The 16,669-nt window shown below is 39.0% G+C and overlaps 2 protein-coding genes across 24 annotated transcripts in view; one reads left to right on the top strand and one right to left on the bottom strand.

Annotated features, from left to right (window-relative positions):
* Positions 1 to 15,427, bottom strand: part of asrgl1 (asparaginase and isoaspartyl peptidase 1) — a 60,827-nt gene extending 45,400 nt beyond the window's left edge. The window contains exons 1-3 of one of the 4 annotated variants that reach the window (XR_006407238.1): positions 15,366 to 15,410; positions 14,849 to 14,919; positions 8,141 to 8,267 (exon numbers count right to left, since the gene is read on the bottom strand). The gene's annotated coding sequence lies outside the window, so the exon portion shown is untranslated. Of the gene's footprint in view, positions 1 to 8,140; positions 8,268 to 14,848; positions 14,920 to 15,365 lie in introns of all 4 variants that reach the window. The other 3 variants (XM_044373809.1, XM_044373810.1, XM_044373812.1) reach the window with 3 other exon arrangements.
* Positions 1 to 16,669, top strand: part of LOC122997566 (regulating synaptic membrane exocytosis protein 1-like) — a 101,127-nt gene that overhangs the window by 29,613 nt on the left and 54,845 nt on the right. The window contains exon 1 of one of the 20 annotated variants that reach the window (XM_044373799.1): positions 14,931 to 14,992. The exons of 16 other annotated variants lie outside the window; for them this stretch is intronic. In XM_044373799.1, coding sequence (XP_044229734.1) covers positions 14,933 to 14,992 — 60 coding nt within the window. In that variant the 5' untranslated portion in view covers positions 14,931 to 14,932. Of the gene's footprint in view, positions 1 to 14,930; positions 15,033 to 15,805; positions 15,874 to 16,669 lie in introns of those variants that run through there. 3 more of the 20 variants (XM_044373803.1, XM_044373804.1, XM_044373802.1) reach the window with 3 other exon arrangements.

Raw genomic sequence — 16,669 nt, 5'->3', positions numbered from 1 at the left:
TGTGAATAAAGCGTAAACTCTATAAAGAAAGGCCCAGAGATATAAGTTATATATTGATATATTTTCTATTATTAAAGACATACAGTAGCTATTAAGCTGTAAAATCTCATAAGGTCAGTTTTGCTAAGCAAATGTCCCTCTTATCAAGTTCAGTGAAAACAGCAGCCAGTTTATACACACCTCTTTCATTTTCCTCTTTATGAAACCCTTAAGAAAGTATAATTGTCATTGTTGCTAAATTATTTGTGCATGGTGGTTGGACCCATTAAACCCAGCACTGAGCACCCAGACAAACCAACATCATATAACCTTTATCTCTGCCACAGTGGGACACGCTTAGTTGGGCTTGCCACGGTGTGCAATGCAGTTGACAGGCAGATGGAAGGGTGGGTGGCCGTCTTTATCTGGCGTGTTTCTTGGGGTTTATATTTTGGCCTGCTCCACTGCTGTACAGAAGAGCTGTTCCTCATCATCATATGGCCTGGTTAAACAAGAGTTAAGCAGAATCATCCGATGTTATACTGCTGGAGAAGTGTTCCCAGCGGACATGCCTTTAACACCTTCCTCTGTTTGTGTAGTTGTATCAGGTTTAGAACCTTACTTGGCCTTGGCTACCTTCCCTCAGGGCAGCTGCCAAACCAGCACTTTGATGATACTTGGCTGGGCTTGAACACCATGGCTGTCCAAGAGTGCTTTGGTGTGCTGTACATAGCAGTCTCACTTCCCTTGCTAAAGCTTGGTACAACAATCACTGGCTCTAAAGAGGAGCGTTTTGGCAGAATACGGGCCTTATGTAGCACTGGCTGTATAGCTGGACAGCAGACCGGGTTTGAATTACTGTTTGACATGGATTCATTTAATTACTCTGGGACTGATTAATCTTGCCTGGCACAGCAGTCCAAAAGTGCAAAGTTACTCTGCCCACTTTTTCCACTCCACTCAAACTAAACACTCAAAGTTAAAGTGAAAGTGTTGGCAAGGATCATTCTGGGCCTGAATGATATGCAGCCTATCAGCGTGTTGTATAGTCCAGATCAGTATTACTGCTTATTAATTAAGTGCTTCTTAAACCGGGCTTCTTGAGGTCTTTCAGGTCACTTCCTGAGAATACTGCACATAGCAAACAAGGGAATGGTATAATTTCACTTAACTATAAATCACTATAATTTCACAAGTAGAAATTTTCTTGACAACTTGTCAGTCAATTGTCAGTTGTTCCTGTGTCCAGGAATTTTCGTTTGGATTTTCTGTGGATGAAGTTTGAGTTATCCGGAGTGTTTTTTTGTCTGTTTAGTGAATCGATGTATTGAGAGAACTAAATACTGTGTTTGAGAATGGTGCTTCATTCCTTCTAATGAATGGTGCTCTTGGGGCGCATACATACGCCAAAAGGTTGTTCTGGCTTTCTCAGGCATCAAAGAGCATATGCATCAGTCTTTGATAGGCTAAACTGGCTCACGTTTCGCTGACTTCACACTGTATCTGCAATAAGCAATTATTGGCTGATATATTGGACTGGCTTTTTATAAGTCTAGCTCCAATGAATGAATGGCACTAGCATAGAATAATGATGCAGTATTTTAGAGAGTTTTTAATTTTTATTTAAACTAACGGTTTAAACTATGAGGATACAAAGAGACATTTTGTGAGTGTTTGTGATCATCACTTTACAGATGTTACTTTAGTAATGATTTCGAATGAGAATAACATTTTATATTTGGTACAAGCTTGTGAAGCTACTTGATGCAATCTCTTATAGAGTTTGTCTTTCCTTATTTTAAAATAATGATTATCTACTGCAGCACTTTCTATTAGGATTTGAACGTTCTTCATTTGTGATCTTAAAGTTAAACGAGGATTCATTTTTTAGCATATGGAAAAATTCCCATGAATTTTTACATCCCATGACCACAAGACATACTGTTCAGCAAGGTTTTGTTCCAAGGTTGGAGTCTTAATCTGATCACAGACCTCTGAATTGCTGCCCACATCACAGATTTGTTCAGTGATTCATATACTGTGGGTCTGGTGTTGTGCCCATTGACGACTGTTTCCCCCGTTTGAAGGACCACTCAAGGCTAGTGGGAGGATTAAAAACTGAGGATATCATTTTTCTACATTGCAAGAAATATGGCGACAAGCACCGATGTTGTAAGTTGACTTAAACAAGTTACAACTCTTAAATCGGTGTATACTTTTGATCAATGTGAAAAATGTGAACATAAGGCCAAATGAATAAAGTGAAGTTCTGGTTTCACTCATACGGTTCGCTCTCTACATACACCAAATTTAAAAAATGGAAGCTTAATAGCAACAATATTTTGATATTCACTAAAATAATCTTGTCTGTCTTGTGTATTTATCTCATGTTCTGAATAAATTGTGATGAGTGTGAAGTCTTGCTTTCAAAGAACATGTTTGAAAGTAGATGGATAGAGCGATGGATAAATAAAGTTTTATTAGGAAGAATGATATACAATGTGTGGTGCATGCAGCCACATGCATAGCGTGTTGTGCTAATGATATTCAGGGCTCATTATCTGCAGTGATAGCTGAGCTCTAGTAGAGAGATGAGTGTGTGTTGTTGTTCTGAAGCGTGTTTCTCACAGAAAGGGCCATTTTTGAAGTCTTGATTCCTCCTCTCGTGGGAGACTAGAAACGAGTGTTGTGTGTTACTTTCTCTCTCTCTCTCACTCTCTCTATCTCACACACACATACACTCACAGACACACAAACACTCACGAACACCTCTCCTCTCTCTAATTGTAATGTCCAGGGCTGTATTTCTGCGGGGGGTCTGTGCTTTTATGTGGCTATAACTCAGACTGCTCGGCACTGGTAGATTGCTGTTTTTAGACCAATTCTGATTCAGAATTACTGGCATGGCTGCTTCATCCGCTGGTGTTTTCAGGCCACTGATGCTGTTAAAAACAGACGTAATGTTGGTTTTATAAATGCACTCTATTTGAGAACAGAGCCTTTTCCGGTTGAAGATGAGGGTTAGTGTTAGTGTTAGTGTGCATGAGCAAGGGGAAAAACCTGGAGTGAAACTCAAGTTAAATAGACCTTTTTCACTGCACACATTTTGACTTTCAAACAAAGGTATAACTGATACCAATATTAGTTGTTGCATTGCATTTCATTAATTGCTGGAACAGAGTCATGTCTATGTTAGTATTTCCACCTATGCCTTTCCTTCTATGACAAGTCAAAATGTCTTAAAAAATCATTTGGTCAACGATAAAGACACAAGAGCTCTGAGGCCAGCAAGATTCAGGGAAGCTAGATTTACTCCGAAAGCAAAACAAACATGCAAAGTATACCATGGACAAAAACAGCTACTGCTCATTAAGTAATGATATTCAAAATCAGTCAAATTCAATATATAAATGAACCTATCTTGTTCTTGAGCTCACTGTCAATAGCAGAGGAGCCTTTTGTCTTTAATGTGTAAAAACTACGGAGGTTAATGAGAAACATGCATGAAAAGGAACATATAGTTCACGGTCTTGACAATGTTAAAAAAAATGTGGCTTCTTTTGTTTCTAGTTTTCCCATTATCATTGCTGATTAAAATCAGAGTCACTGTCATGGAACCACCCGGCTAATTGATTAATCTACTGTAATTGTTTCAGCACTAGATACATTAGCAAGATGTAATGTGTCTTTAGACATATGTTTTCCCTTTTCCCTGTTTATCATTTTCTTACTCTTAGAAATTCAAAAAATAGATGTGTTTTATCTTTCACTAGCAGGAGAGGATTCATGAAAATCATTACTCTGGTGCGTTGTGAAAGGTGCAAATAAATACAAATAAAGTTAGTATTATTAGTAGTAGTAAAATATAATTGTTTATAGCAGTTATTTCAGTTTGTGTCAGGACGTGGTTAGCCTAGCTCAGCACAGAAAAACTGGAGATAGAGGGAAACAGAAAAAAAAAAATGGCTACCAACATCTCTATGGCTGACACCTTGCATCACAGTTACACAGATTACCATTTGATTTGATTTGATTCCACAACCAACATTTTGTCATGTGCTGGGACTATTTCTTGCCAAACAACAGCTGGTGTAGTGACTGTGCGCAGCTTCCTTGAATCTTGTTGTCAGTGAGGTTGACAGGTTTGGTAAGACTGTGCTTATACAGAGATTTACACCAGAACCTGTGCTCATGACCATGTCTGACAACCTGCACAGATGTACGTGGATGGAAAAACTGTAAATAGTAATTTTTATGTTTCTGTTAGTATTTGTATTAAACAAACAAGACATAGTGTATTTGTGAGCTATGAAGTTGTTGGTAGGTGTATTTTTGAACTTTGGAGAGAGCCAGACTAGCTGTTTTCTCCTGCTTCAAGTCTTTATGCTAAGCTAGGCTGATATGTCCTGACTCCAGTTCTGTACTTAACACAGAGACAGAGTGATAACGATCCTCTCATTTCACTCAGACAAAATTTCCAATAAACTTATTTCCCAAAACATTGAACTATTTCTTTTAAGTCGCGTATACAACCCACTGTCAGTCAATGAAGCAGTCTGTATAATAAGATTATTGACCTACCTCTGCTCAGGACTGTCTTATGCCTACTACCACTACTGCTAGCATCACAGTAGTCTTACTCCCTGAATCTGTGAGTGTTTATAGCTTCTTATTACATTTAGGAATTTGCTATAGGAGACTCAACATGTTCATTTATCTTGCCATGATGTTCACGTAATAGTTTTGTTTGTGAGCTCAGAGGCAACTCTGTGTCATGCCTCAACAGAGTCCCACTTAATTGTGCAGCATTACTACTGCTACATTGCTAACTTATCAAATTCAGTGATGGTCCCAGGATTCTCTCAGGCCTCTAAAGCAGAATTTGAGTGTAGAAACTACCAGCTTGTAACTCCTTTTGCTGGCCATTGTGACTGACAAAGTTAGTCTTGAAATTTGACAGGAATCAGCTATCAAATAAAGGCAAAAATACCTTAAAAATAATCTTACTGTGCGCCTGATACTTGCGCAAATGTATATCTATTGATCTAAACCTCCAAGGAATTATGCCTTTGTGCTGCTTTGTGTCAGGGTGCAGCACAGTAGAAAAGCCTGAGCGATGTGTCATCTGCTGTTAACGCCACAGCGCCTCATGATTACTATTGATCGCCAGTCTCGCTAGCTGCGTCCGTCTCCACGTCCGTCTCTCATTGACTGGTCTTAAGGGGGCCATCTCTCTCCTGGTTGTTGCTGTACACGCTCTTATGAAAGCAGGATTACACACACACACATTCTCACTGTATGGTGTTTCTCTGCGCATACAAGCACACTATCCACCATACTGCCTATGGCTGTTATACACACACAAACAACACATTTACATGCTCCTGTACACATACACACATAAAAACAAATTTACCTTGTTTGCGTAAGATGGAGACAGTGTGGACATTTTCCTCAGAGTGTTCAGTGTTGCTGTTCGTGTTTATATGTTTCACCAGCATAATGAAGTTCTATCCAAGGTTCGGAAAGGTAGAAAAGGTTAAAAAATAAGTAGTTACTAATGTAGTTCTAATAACAGAAAGTTTCTAGACAGCAAAATAATGTGTTATTTGTCTTTCAACGTGGGTGATTTAAAGTTAGTCAGTTGTTCTGGAGAACAATTTTTGGTATTTGAACTTAACACCTGAACAAATAAAACCCTTCATGCTCCTTCAGAAGCTCTGCCTACCAAATTCATGGATACACATTGCCATGGCAATGACCAAAAGAGAAATATTGTGGAATCCAGAGTGATGCATTAGCTATAGAGTCACTTCTGTTCCTCTCACACACATCATGAGCAGAAAGACAATTTCATCTCATGTGAGCACAACAGTCCATCCACACTCTCCACAGCCTCCCCACTTCTCACTGGACCTGCGTTCAGCGTCTCTGTCCATGTATCTCTTCCATGAGAAAAAACACAGCCTCTCTCTCCCACCATTCAACAGGTGATGGAGAGGGGAGACTGTGTTCTCACACAGACAGCTGTTCTGATGACTCCCCCCCCCGTCCTGTGCATGAGCATGAACGCCCTGTGTTGCTGATTGGCTGGAGTAGAGTTTTGTGTGTTTTCATGCCCATTTACAGAGCCAGGGCTGTGTATGAACACTGGATTGTTTTTGAGTGCACACACAGAATGGACATCTAGTGGACCATGAGGAGATATTTGCTGAATTTGCCAAAAAGTGTATTAGAATCGCTGACTTTACCTTTAAATGATGATTTAAACTTTTAAAGCCCGAGTTTTAAAGTTTAAAAAAAAGTTTTTTTCTACACTTTTCCTGCTTGTTCCAGCCAGTCTTCATTAAAGCTATAAAACACCTACTGTGCTTTGAGTGAAATATTCAAATTCATGATCTCATGTTGTTTTATGGCTGCACCAAGGCTTAAACAGACATTCTAGATGTCTATAATATGTCTTGTGCACTATTGTATACACATAGTTTAGCCTGACTGGCCCAGTATTTGGTATCTTTGGAAACTTTGACAATACTATTATTATTTAACAGATTTAAGAATTACACTTCCATTATGTTGAAGGCCTCACAAGAGACACCTTAAAAATATTCAAAGTCAACCGACTTTTAGTTCCTAGTGTGGATCAAGCTCCAAAAACACTGAGCCCTACACTTGCCATAATGAAACTATAAATTTGAAGTCTTCAAGCGCAAGTTGTGATATTTTAATCTTGACGACATCATCATCTGGATTATTTTCCCAGACTTGACAAAGCTTCTCCAGAGATACAGAAGTCATCATAACTGTATTCACAGGCTGAGCAGTACTGCCAACTAGTCTTGATGTGTAAAACTGATGGAATGCCCCTTTAAATTAAACTTGTGTCAGTTTGAACAATCCTTGTCTGAACAAAATGCATTTTCTAAGACTGGATGTAAGTTGCTCCGGCATGGGTTGAGGAGGTTCACTTCAGATGTATGAATACATGGCGACCCTTTTACATCTTCTAAAATACTATATATTACATGAATGTCTTCAGTCAACAGTCAACTCATTATTCATCTCAGTTTTAGTCAGTCAGAAACTTAAATAAAACTTAAGACTTAAAAACTGGATACTTGTGGATATCAAACACACACACACACTTTCCTCTCTTGATTTCTCTCTTTCTCTCTCACTCACAAACACACACACCCTTGGAGCTGACCCTAACGTTACCAGGTGCTATGTTTGCTAACTGGAGACATTTAGTGGTGAAAAAGGGAAGTGCAGTGTCATGACTTCCTTCAGTCTTCTACACTACAGTTCTAACATCAAGGACAGAGTGTGTGTGTGAGCATGTGGGTGTGTAAAACGTGCTGATGGTTGGGGTGGGGTTGGGTCTTGGGGATTCCAAAACACAGTAACATATTCACACATTCCTACGATGGGAACAGTGTGTAAATACCTGCCTAAGCTCACACACACTCTCCATTATCTTTGTCTTCATTCAGAGAAAGGGTAGTATTTGTGTGTGAAAGAGAGAGAGAAAGGAGCTGGAGGTAAACTCGTCCTCCCATTGACCCGCTGATGATGCACGTGTGTGTGTTTGTGTCAGGGAAATATATGTTACATCTGTCCTCTGGAACAAGGCCCTGACCTGGCCCTTGTGTACTGTCTGAGGGAGCCAAAGTGAATTTCAATATTGATCAACTCACTTAACTGTAGATATGGCCCGTGTGTGTGTGTGTACTGTATGTGTGTTTGTGAGAGTGTGTGTGTGCCCATCATGCATTGTGCTTGCTTGTAAGAATATTGTTCTGCGTGTTACTGTACAAATACAATGCACATAGGTGCCTGCAAATGCACTTATTTGTGTATGAGCTTCCTCTGTGTGCGTGTATGTGTGTGTGTACTGTATATGTATGTCTGTGTGAGTGTGTTTTTCTGCGGGTGCCGGGCTGTGCTGATATAGTACCTCATTAGCTGCTGTGGACACTAATCTCCTTTGTGGCAGTCTTTCATCCTTAGCGCAGGATTTATAGACGCCCTCGTTTACGGCTGCCGCCTCGCATGCTGCCGGTGCCATACGTCAAGCTGTCATTGGCTGATGCTACTTCCTGGTCCCGCCCCTCCTCCCACTCCCCTCCCCTCCCTTGGGGATATGTGGGATTTGTCTCACCTGTTAGGCAGCAGGCGTTCGGTGTGTTTTTGCTCGATCCGAGGCGATAGCAGGAAGTGTAATGGTGCCTGGCAGTGTTACATGACAATATGTCAAGTTTAGTGCACACTGGCTGTCGAGCTGCTGGCTGGAGAGATGGAAACAGACAGTGACATGCGCTGCTTTCACAATGACAACAAAAACATGACAGTTCATACTTTCGAACTCTGTTTAAAAGGTGTCAGATCTGATTGATGTTTTCTGGAGACTTTGAATGCTTGATCTTGAATTTTCATGAACTATAATTAAGTGTGTAATAGTAGTGTGTAATTGAGAGTGGAACTATTTTGATAATTGATTAGTCCTTTTTAGTCATTTTTAAGAGAAAAAGGTCTCCAGTCTCTCAGATGAATATAATAATACAAATGAATATTTTCTGGTTTCTTTAGTCTTAAATGACAGTAAACTACATATCTTTGGATTGTGGACTGTTGGTTGGGACAAAACAAGACATTTGAGGATGTCACTTTGGGCTTTGGGAAACAATGATCAATGTTTTCACCATTTTCTGATATTTTATAGACAGATTAATCGATAATGAAAATAATTGTTAGTTGCAGCTCTAATTGAGAGAACAAAAAGGATCTTTTTGTTTGACATTGGCTTTCCTTTAAAGAAGTATCTCAGCATGTTGGAAAATATAATTATTTTCTTTCCGAGGAGTTAGACAAGAAGATATGACTGTCATGTCTGTACGTTAAGTACGGAGCTAGAGTCAGGACAGAGGTAGCCTAGCTTAGCTTTAAGATTGGAGGCAGTGGGAAACATCCAGTCTGGCTTTTTCTGTAGTTCAAAAATATGCCTACCAGCACCTCTAATGCTTACTAACTTAACAGAAATGTAAAACTGGCCATTTGTGGTTTTAGGAGGAGTTATGTATGTGCTAAAACTGTTTCTTTTGCAGACAACAGTGCAATGACTATGCAACAGGGCCAAGTTAACCCTTTCTCGGTGCCTCCAGTCTTTTTGCTAAGACAGACTAACCACATCCAGGCTCCATACTTAAAGGATGAGTCCTATTTTTCTTATTGTCAGAACTTTGAAAATACCAAAAACAACAATGAATTGATCCTTTACTAACAAGTATTGTCTGTATAATCCAGCCAAATGACTACATGTTGTTTTAGGGGGAGTTACATGGGCCACCAGTCCTTGTGCTAAGCTAGGCTAATCACATCCAGCACCATATTTGTGCAGAGACATGAGAGTCCCATCTCACTTTTGGTAAAAAAAAAAAAAAAAAAAAAAAAAAAAAAAAAGTGAATTAGGGTTTATTCCAAAATGTTGAACTTGTTATTTAAGTTAAGGCTGGTGCTCCTACCTAGAGTAAAAAGAAATGAGACAGAGTTACTGGACTGAATGATTTCTTACTGGCTCTCCTAAGATGGATGTGACTAACAGACGCCCCTCCTTCCTCCCGAGGGGCTGTGGTAGTGGTTGTTTATTGGCCTTACATAGATGTTGATAATGAGCTTGATAACACGGTGCTGGGATGTACCCTGAAGAGGCAGCTGACCCTCTCTGGACCCTCTGCAAGGCCACTGTTCAGATGGTCAGTGACATGTGACACGTATGTGAGTTGATACTTCTTACTGTGGAAAATAAAAAAACATGTCTTGTGGCTGTGTTTACTAAGTTAAGGCTGCTGTTGATTTCATTTTGCATCTTTACTATTCCTCCTAGTATGATTGTTCCATATTATTTAGCATGAATACTCTTGGATTCTGAATTTCACAAACCATTTCAGTTTCTGGTACAGTAGTAGTTACAGTTACAGTGGTAACTGAAAAAGTCACAATGTTGAATTCCTAAACTGGCAGGGTAAATGCAGATTGGAAAGATGAAGGAGTTAACACTTAGATCTCCCTCACCAACTGCTGTCGATGTGCCCTTGAGCGAGACACTTAACTGCCAGCTGCTCCAGTGGAGCTGCTCATTGACCTACAGTAGAAGACTGTGGTTGCACTGGATAGATTCCAGTGTGAAAGTAGAGTGCACAGTACTCAGTCAGATATCCTCAGATATATAATAGTTAAAATGCACAATGTCTACAGTAATTCCATACAGTGTTTATATGCAGTAAATTGATCTATATTCTGTATACAGAGCCGAAGTGAATACAGAACTTCCAGGTTTTGTCATGTTAAATCAGATTTTCAGTGAACACAGAGAAACTTTCCCTTTTAGCAGATGAATGTGAAAACAACCTTCTATTGTCAAACTCTGCACATACAAGAAACAAAAAGCAAAACACATTTGTGAATGAAGGGGTGCTGTAATATTTCTGTTTTTAGCTGCATTTGATGACCTTTGATGACAGTTTCTGACAAGCCCAAGACATTCCTAGATGAAACATCACCAGTTAGACAGAAGAAGCTAGTCAAGTGGCTGCAGTAGTAGAACAGTAGCAGGAAGGGGAGAGATGAATAATGTAGGTATCTTTAGACGGCAGAAATAAGCTAAAAGGCTAATAAGTTGAAAAGATGACATTAAAAGAGAGTGTGGATGGATATCATGGATAAGGAAGAAACCAACAGTTACAATGTGTTATGTGCTTCTTTGTATGCTGACAGATTAATTGTCAATTAATTAGAATTGTTAGCGCTGTAGTACAATTTCATTTTTCCTAGAATATGGATAGTAAACCCCAGGAAAAAAATTCATCTTTTTAGAAAAATACATGAAAGAAACTGTAGGGTTAGCATTGAGTGGAAGAAGCTAATGCAACAGCGGTTTGCATGAAGACATGATGACAGTAGGGAAGTATCCATAACAGCCATCGTAATCCAGGAGATACACTGGTATTTTCTGAGTTTTAAATATATTAGCCTACCTTGGATTTTTGATATTTGTTTTGTAGTCACATTTAACTAATTGACTGATTAACTAGCTAACGAACTAAAACATAGTATAATCCACGAGCTAATGCTTCCTGTACTGATTGTAGCCTACATTTGATCATTTTCTCTTGATTTTTTTCCAGCTAAGTTTTCACGATTTAGTAATTTAGATCCATGTTGGTTATTTGCCAAAGTGACAAAGAGATTTGTTGTACCTTTGAGCCACAGACACATTTTTCTAAATGCATTAGACTGATTGAGTTTTTCCTCTTCCCCTCTCACCAGCAGTGTCTCCTTGTGTTCATTTTTCCCCCAAAATGAGATCAGCTTTCAGTCAAAATCAGTTTTTATCAGTAGCAGTGACAGTGAAGACTTATGTTTTTTCTTCCGGTGTGCACTTAACACAAATCCAAAGCAACCTTGACTTATATGGATATAAACCACTAATTTATCTTGAGAGAAAAGGAGAAAACTCATCTGATATTGTGAACATACTCACCACTGAAGAGTATGCATTGGGAATTGTTCACCCGTTTCACATAGTGTACAGTCTGTGGTTACACAAATGGCCTTCTCTCTCCAGGAAACAAACATCCAGCTATGCAAACTCCCAAGATTTCACCGCTGGATTATTCATTTTTACACTGTATCACACACACACAAGCACACAAACGCACTGTATACACATGAGCAATGATGCACACATGCAGATACAGACTCCTGCTCCTCGACAGACACAAGTACACTCACACACAGATGGACACGCAGACACACACGCAGATGCAGCAGGACGCAAAACAAACACACACAGGGGTTTGGTGTCCTAGTTTCCATCTGTGGAGAAGCTATTCTCTCTCTCTGGCGCTCTCCTTCACTCACAAACTCATCTCAGGGGGGGTCTTACTGTGGTCATGTGACACACTGCTGCTGCTGTTGCAGTGTGTGTGTGTATGTGGATAAGAGCAGGCATTTATATCTGCATGTGTGCATCGCTGTTCATGTGCGTATATTTGATTGTGTGTATGCAGTAGGCTTTTATGTGAGTAGGCGCCTGTATGTATGTCCATCCTTTGTGTGTGTGTGTGTGTGTGTGTGTGTGTGTGTGTGTGTGTGTGTGTCAGCTTGCTGTCAGGCTGCTCTCTGCCTGCCTACGGTTCTTCCTCTCCGGCGCTTGTTTCACCATCAGAGTGTGATCTAATACAGGGATTACTATGGGATTAAGTGAGTCTCTTATAAAATAACAGCTCACCGCTCCATATCTCCACAATACTGGCCATTTGTTCTGCGGTATCAACACAGTCTAACAACGTCTTACAAAGGTGAAACACAATAACTGCTTCAGCAGGGAGTGAATTGTGCCTAGAAGGGAATAGACCAACTGGACAATTGACCAGTGAGACAGTCGACCAAAAACACAACCTTTAAGTCAACCAGCAAATTTCACTTGCTTCCCTTTTTTTGGTACCTAAACTAATTTTATTCTGTTATCAGAATTGATTTATTTTTAATTGATTAAATCAGAAATGGCAAACCTATCAGCCATGAGCAGAAGAACTAAATTTTGATGTTTTCTTTGTGCTTATTTTGTTCTCTAGAATATTTGTTTTAATAGCTTGCAGGTGAGATAGTTAAATATTAAGAAATAACATGATTTTTGTTAATTGTGGAATACTACAGCACACTTCAGAAAATGAAAGCTATGAAAGGGAGGGGGTGTTCAAATAATTTAAGTGGTGGCCACAATCTTGGTGTGTGACTCTACAGTACAGACATACAATAGATTTGTAGTTGAAAAGATGCATATATACAGACATACTATGCATGCAAAAAACAAAAATGATTATGTTTTATGATGCAATCTAATTGATACAAGTATGAAACACAAGCAAGACAAACAGAACATGAATGTAACATTAGATAATGCTCAGATACCTCATTGTTGTACTGTACAATATCAAGGAAAGTTAGATATTTCATTGAAAAACTCTGATAAACCAAACTGCAGAATACAACATATTCAAGCATCTAGCAGCTAAAGAGCCAGATATTTGTCTCAGGAGTTGGTGGAGACCAAAACAGAACTCAAAGGAGGGTGAATATTACACTCACATGCATCAGGTGGCCATCTTCAAATGAATGCTATTTGCTGGATGTGTAAATAAGCAACTGTTTGCTAACAGGTTCCCCATATCAACTTTATAAAGTAATAGATATGTCAAGATGATAAGCCACTGTTGTTTTTACAGCTTGTTTCTGCTGCCCCCAAGTGACCAAAACAAGTAAAAGCAGGTTTAAGCTTTGAAATCATGCAACCTTTGTCAGAGCATACAACACAGACAATGCACTGTAGGCGGTTGCATTGCAGGATGAATAGTGTATATTATGCTTCCCTTCTTTTTAACATTCACATTGCATGCCAAACATCTGTACACAACCTTTGTGGAGCTTAGTAGAACATGTGTTCCATGATTTGATGGCCACATTAATGTTGTCTCCATCATAGATTGTTTTTTATTAAAATGCTTTTTGCACATACATCATGCTTACTCCATGATGTTTAAATTTTATTTATAACAATACAGTTGCCAAGAGGAGAGTTTATAACATGTATGCTGTGATTAATTTAGATCAGAATCATAATAATTATCAGTCCCACTCAGTCAGTCCCATTAATTATTTCACTGGACAATATACAGCTACTATTACTACTATGCTTATTTAAAATATTATTATGATTATTAATACAAGTGACAATTATGAGCAGAAAACAAAATATGATGCAGTACTATACAAATACCACTGAAAAAGGTTATGTCTTAGGAACACTATAGTAAAATACTATCTTTATCCACATACAAGTATACATTTGGGATGAAATATGGTTTCCCAGGAGCCTATGCTGCAACAGTTAAACAGGTAGAGAGTGCAAGACATAAAATACACAACATAAAACATAAGAGCATAAACTGAACAAATCTGTGCATAGTAAAGCAAAAGACGAAGACTGTGGTGCAAAAACAATATAGACTACAAGACAGGAAAGTAGTGCAAAGACAATGTAAACTGTAAAACAAGACACTAGTGCAAAGGCATATATATCTTTAATAAATATTAGCTTATATGGAAATACAAACTCTAAATCAGTGTCTGGATGTTGGCTACTCAATCATAAAGTCACCATACTACCATAAACACATTCTAACATTTTAAAATTTAAAAATATTTAATTTAATATATTTAATATAAAAAAATGTCATCCTTGTCATCAGCCAGAAGGGTCTAATTGTAGTCATGCAGACTTAAGACGAAACCTCAACTTCACTATACAACAGCCCATCCCAAAAACTGGAAACAGATTTGTGTATCAGAACTTTGTTTTTTCTTCTTTATCTCTCATTAATCATCTCACGACCCCTCAGATTTATCTGGAGACCCTTTGGAGGAGCCCGACCCCTTGGTTGGGAACCACTGGACTAAATAGTTGCTACAACAGTGGCACGCTACTTACACACTGATGCTTCAGTATTAATAATATAATGATGTCATATATAATAACATATCAGTCAGTTGGACCAAACCACTTCTTTTACTGCAATAATTTAACTACATCAAGCTGATAATACTTATGTACTTTAGTAGGATTTTTCATGCAGGACTTTTACTAATAAACTATCTTTACAATACTGTGTTGGTAGTTTTACTTAGGTAAAGAATCTGAACTTCCACCACTAACCCTCACCGTCTCACTGCTCATGGCTAAACCTAACCAAGTGAAACGTGTAGTAAATTGGGTGTGTCATGTAGATACTCAGGCTGCAGGTAGACTTACTTGGAAGAAGAGCGGGACAGGTTCTTTCGTTGAAAATGTCGGGCAGACGATTCAGTGAGTCGTGGCTTCTGCTGGATAAAACACATGAAACCCCCACATGAGATGTATATTACGCTGTCAGCACCACTGACTGGCTGTTTCCAGGTAACACCGTCGTGCCAGTGCGGGAGATAGATAGATAGAAGTAAGTGCGGCTACACAATTACAAACATTACTTTTAACTTTTAATGGAGAATATGCCCGCAAAAAAGCACGAAGAACCAATCTTTTTGTCTAAACTGCACCACATCAGACCAACAACATGACATTTAAAAGCCGTTATTCTACTTTCTGTCGTCAAATTTGATGTTAGCATGTTTGTATGTGTGGAGGTTGTTAGCTTTAGCCGTAGCGTTAGCTAAACGCAAACGACGCCCCTGACCGTTCCTGGCGTAGTTTTTTTTGTGTCAGCCATTACGCTTACACACTTTTACATATGTTTGACACCTATACTGTATAAAAATGTGGACGTAGTTACCTGGACGTCATCTGTTGGTTTCTGAAGAGCTTTTGAAGCTCAATGTGAGCCGCTCCGGCCGTCGCCATATTGGCAGTGCGTGATGCTGCCTAACTCCCAGCCAATCAAAAATGGGCAAACAGGCGGGCGGAATGGCTGAAACAAGCCACCTAGCGGCTGGCGGACCTGTCACTCAAAGCAGCCATGTCCTTCATTATGCATAACTTTACGGTTTATAAAATTTAAACGGGTGAGTTATATAAAAAAATCACCCCCCGTACAGTTGTCATGAAAGGGGAAATTAGTTATAGAGAGCTAAACCGTTTTTTGTACCAGGCTGTAAACATGTTTATTTCTGTTGTAAAGTTGGGCATTTTAACATGGGGGTCTATGGGGATTGAGGGATTGACTCGCTTTTGGAGCCAGCCTCAAGTGGCCATTCAATGAACTGCAGTTTTTGGCACTTCCGCATTGGCCTCATTTTACAGCCCCGGAGGTTGCCGCTGAGTTTGACGCTACATAGTTTCAGGTAACTCAGCTCATGTGGTTAATGCAAATGCGTAAGGTATGCTTTCCACTTATGTATTATTTTGATTGGTGGCATAGCAAATAGGTTAAACAAAGTAGCCATTTTGGGGCTAACCAACCACCTGCTCTTCAGTTAGATAATTAACCCAGCTAACCCATAGTCTGTATATAAATATATATATATATATACAGTCAATCCTAACCTAAAATGTTGTGGTTTTACTGGCATATAGGAAGGACAGAGCTACTGTCATTTCTTTTAGGTGTAACTAAATCAGTGCCACTGCAAACTCTGCATCCTCTGTATGACCTGTAGAATATATCTCCAATCGAAACAATATCTCACCATGAAATAGCATTCACTTAGCAATAGTAAATATCCTTGTATTGCATGTTGGAAGCACGCAGGTCCTGTCTGCAGTGTCTAAAATCTCACAACTCAACGTGTATTGTCAATGTGTGACAAATGCAAAATTTTGGTTACATTTCTGCAATTTAATTACCTACAATATGTTTATAATAATGAAATGCACAAAATGTACCCTGCCAGTTTGACTCTTCTGGCATATAACAATTTTTAAAAAAGGGTTATTCAAATTTATAGCAACCCAAGGTGAGCCTTAAAGATCATTTAAATGTTTAATCAGACATGTGGTTAGAATAGTCAGGTGTGCATCCACCTGTACAAAACCTCAATGTGGTAGGTGCTGGATATTCAGAGAAATCAGTGAGTATACAATAGAGAACTACCCAAACAGTGGAATAAGAGCTTCCTTAATCTTTAATTAGTGATGTCT

The sequence above is a fragment of the Thunnus albacares genome, chromosome 14 (genome assembly GCF_914725855.1).
Source record: "Thunnus albacares chromosome 14, fThuAlb1.1, whole genome shotgun sequence".
NCBI classification, from domain to species: domain Eukaryota; kingdom Metazoa; phylum Chordata; class Actinopteri; order Scombriformes; family Scombridae; genus Thunnus; species Thunnus albacares.
Note: the sequence above shows the minus strand (reverse complement) of the source record. Positions and strands in the feature narration are given on the sequence as shown.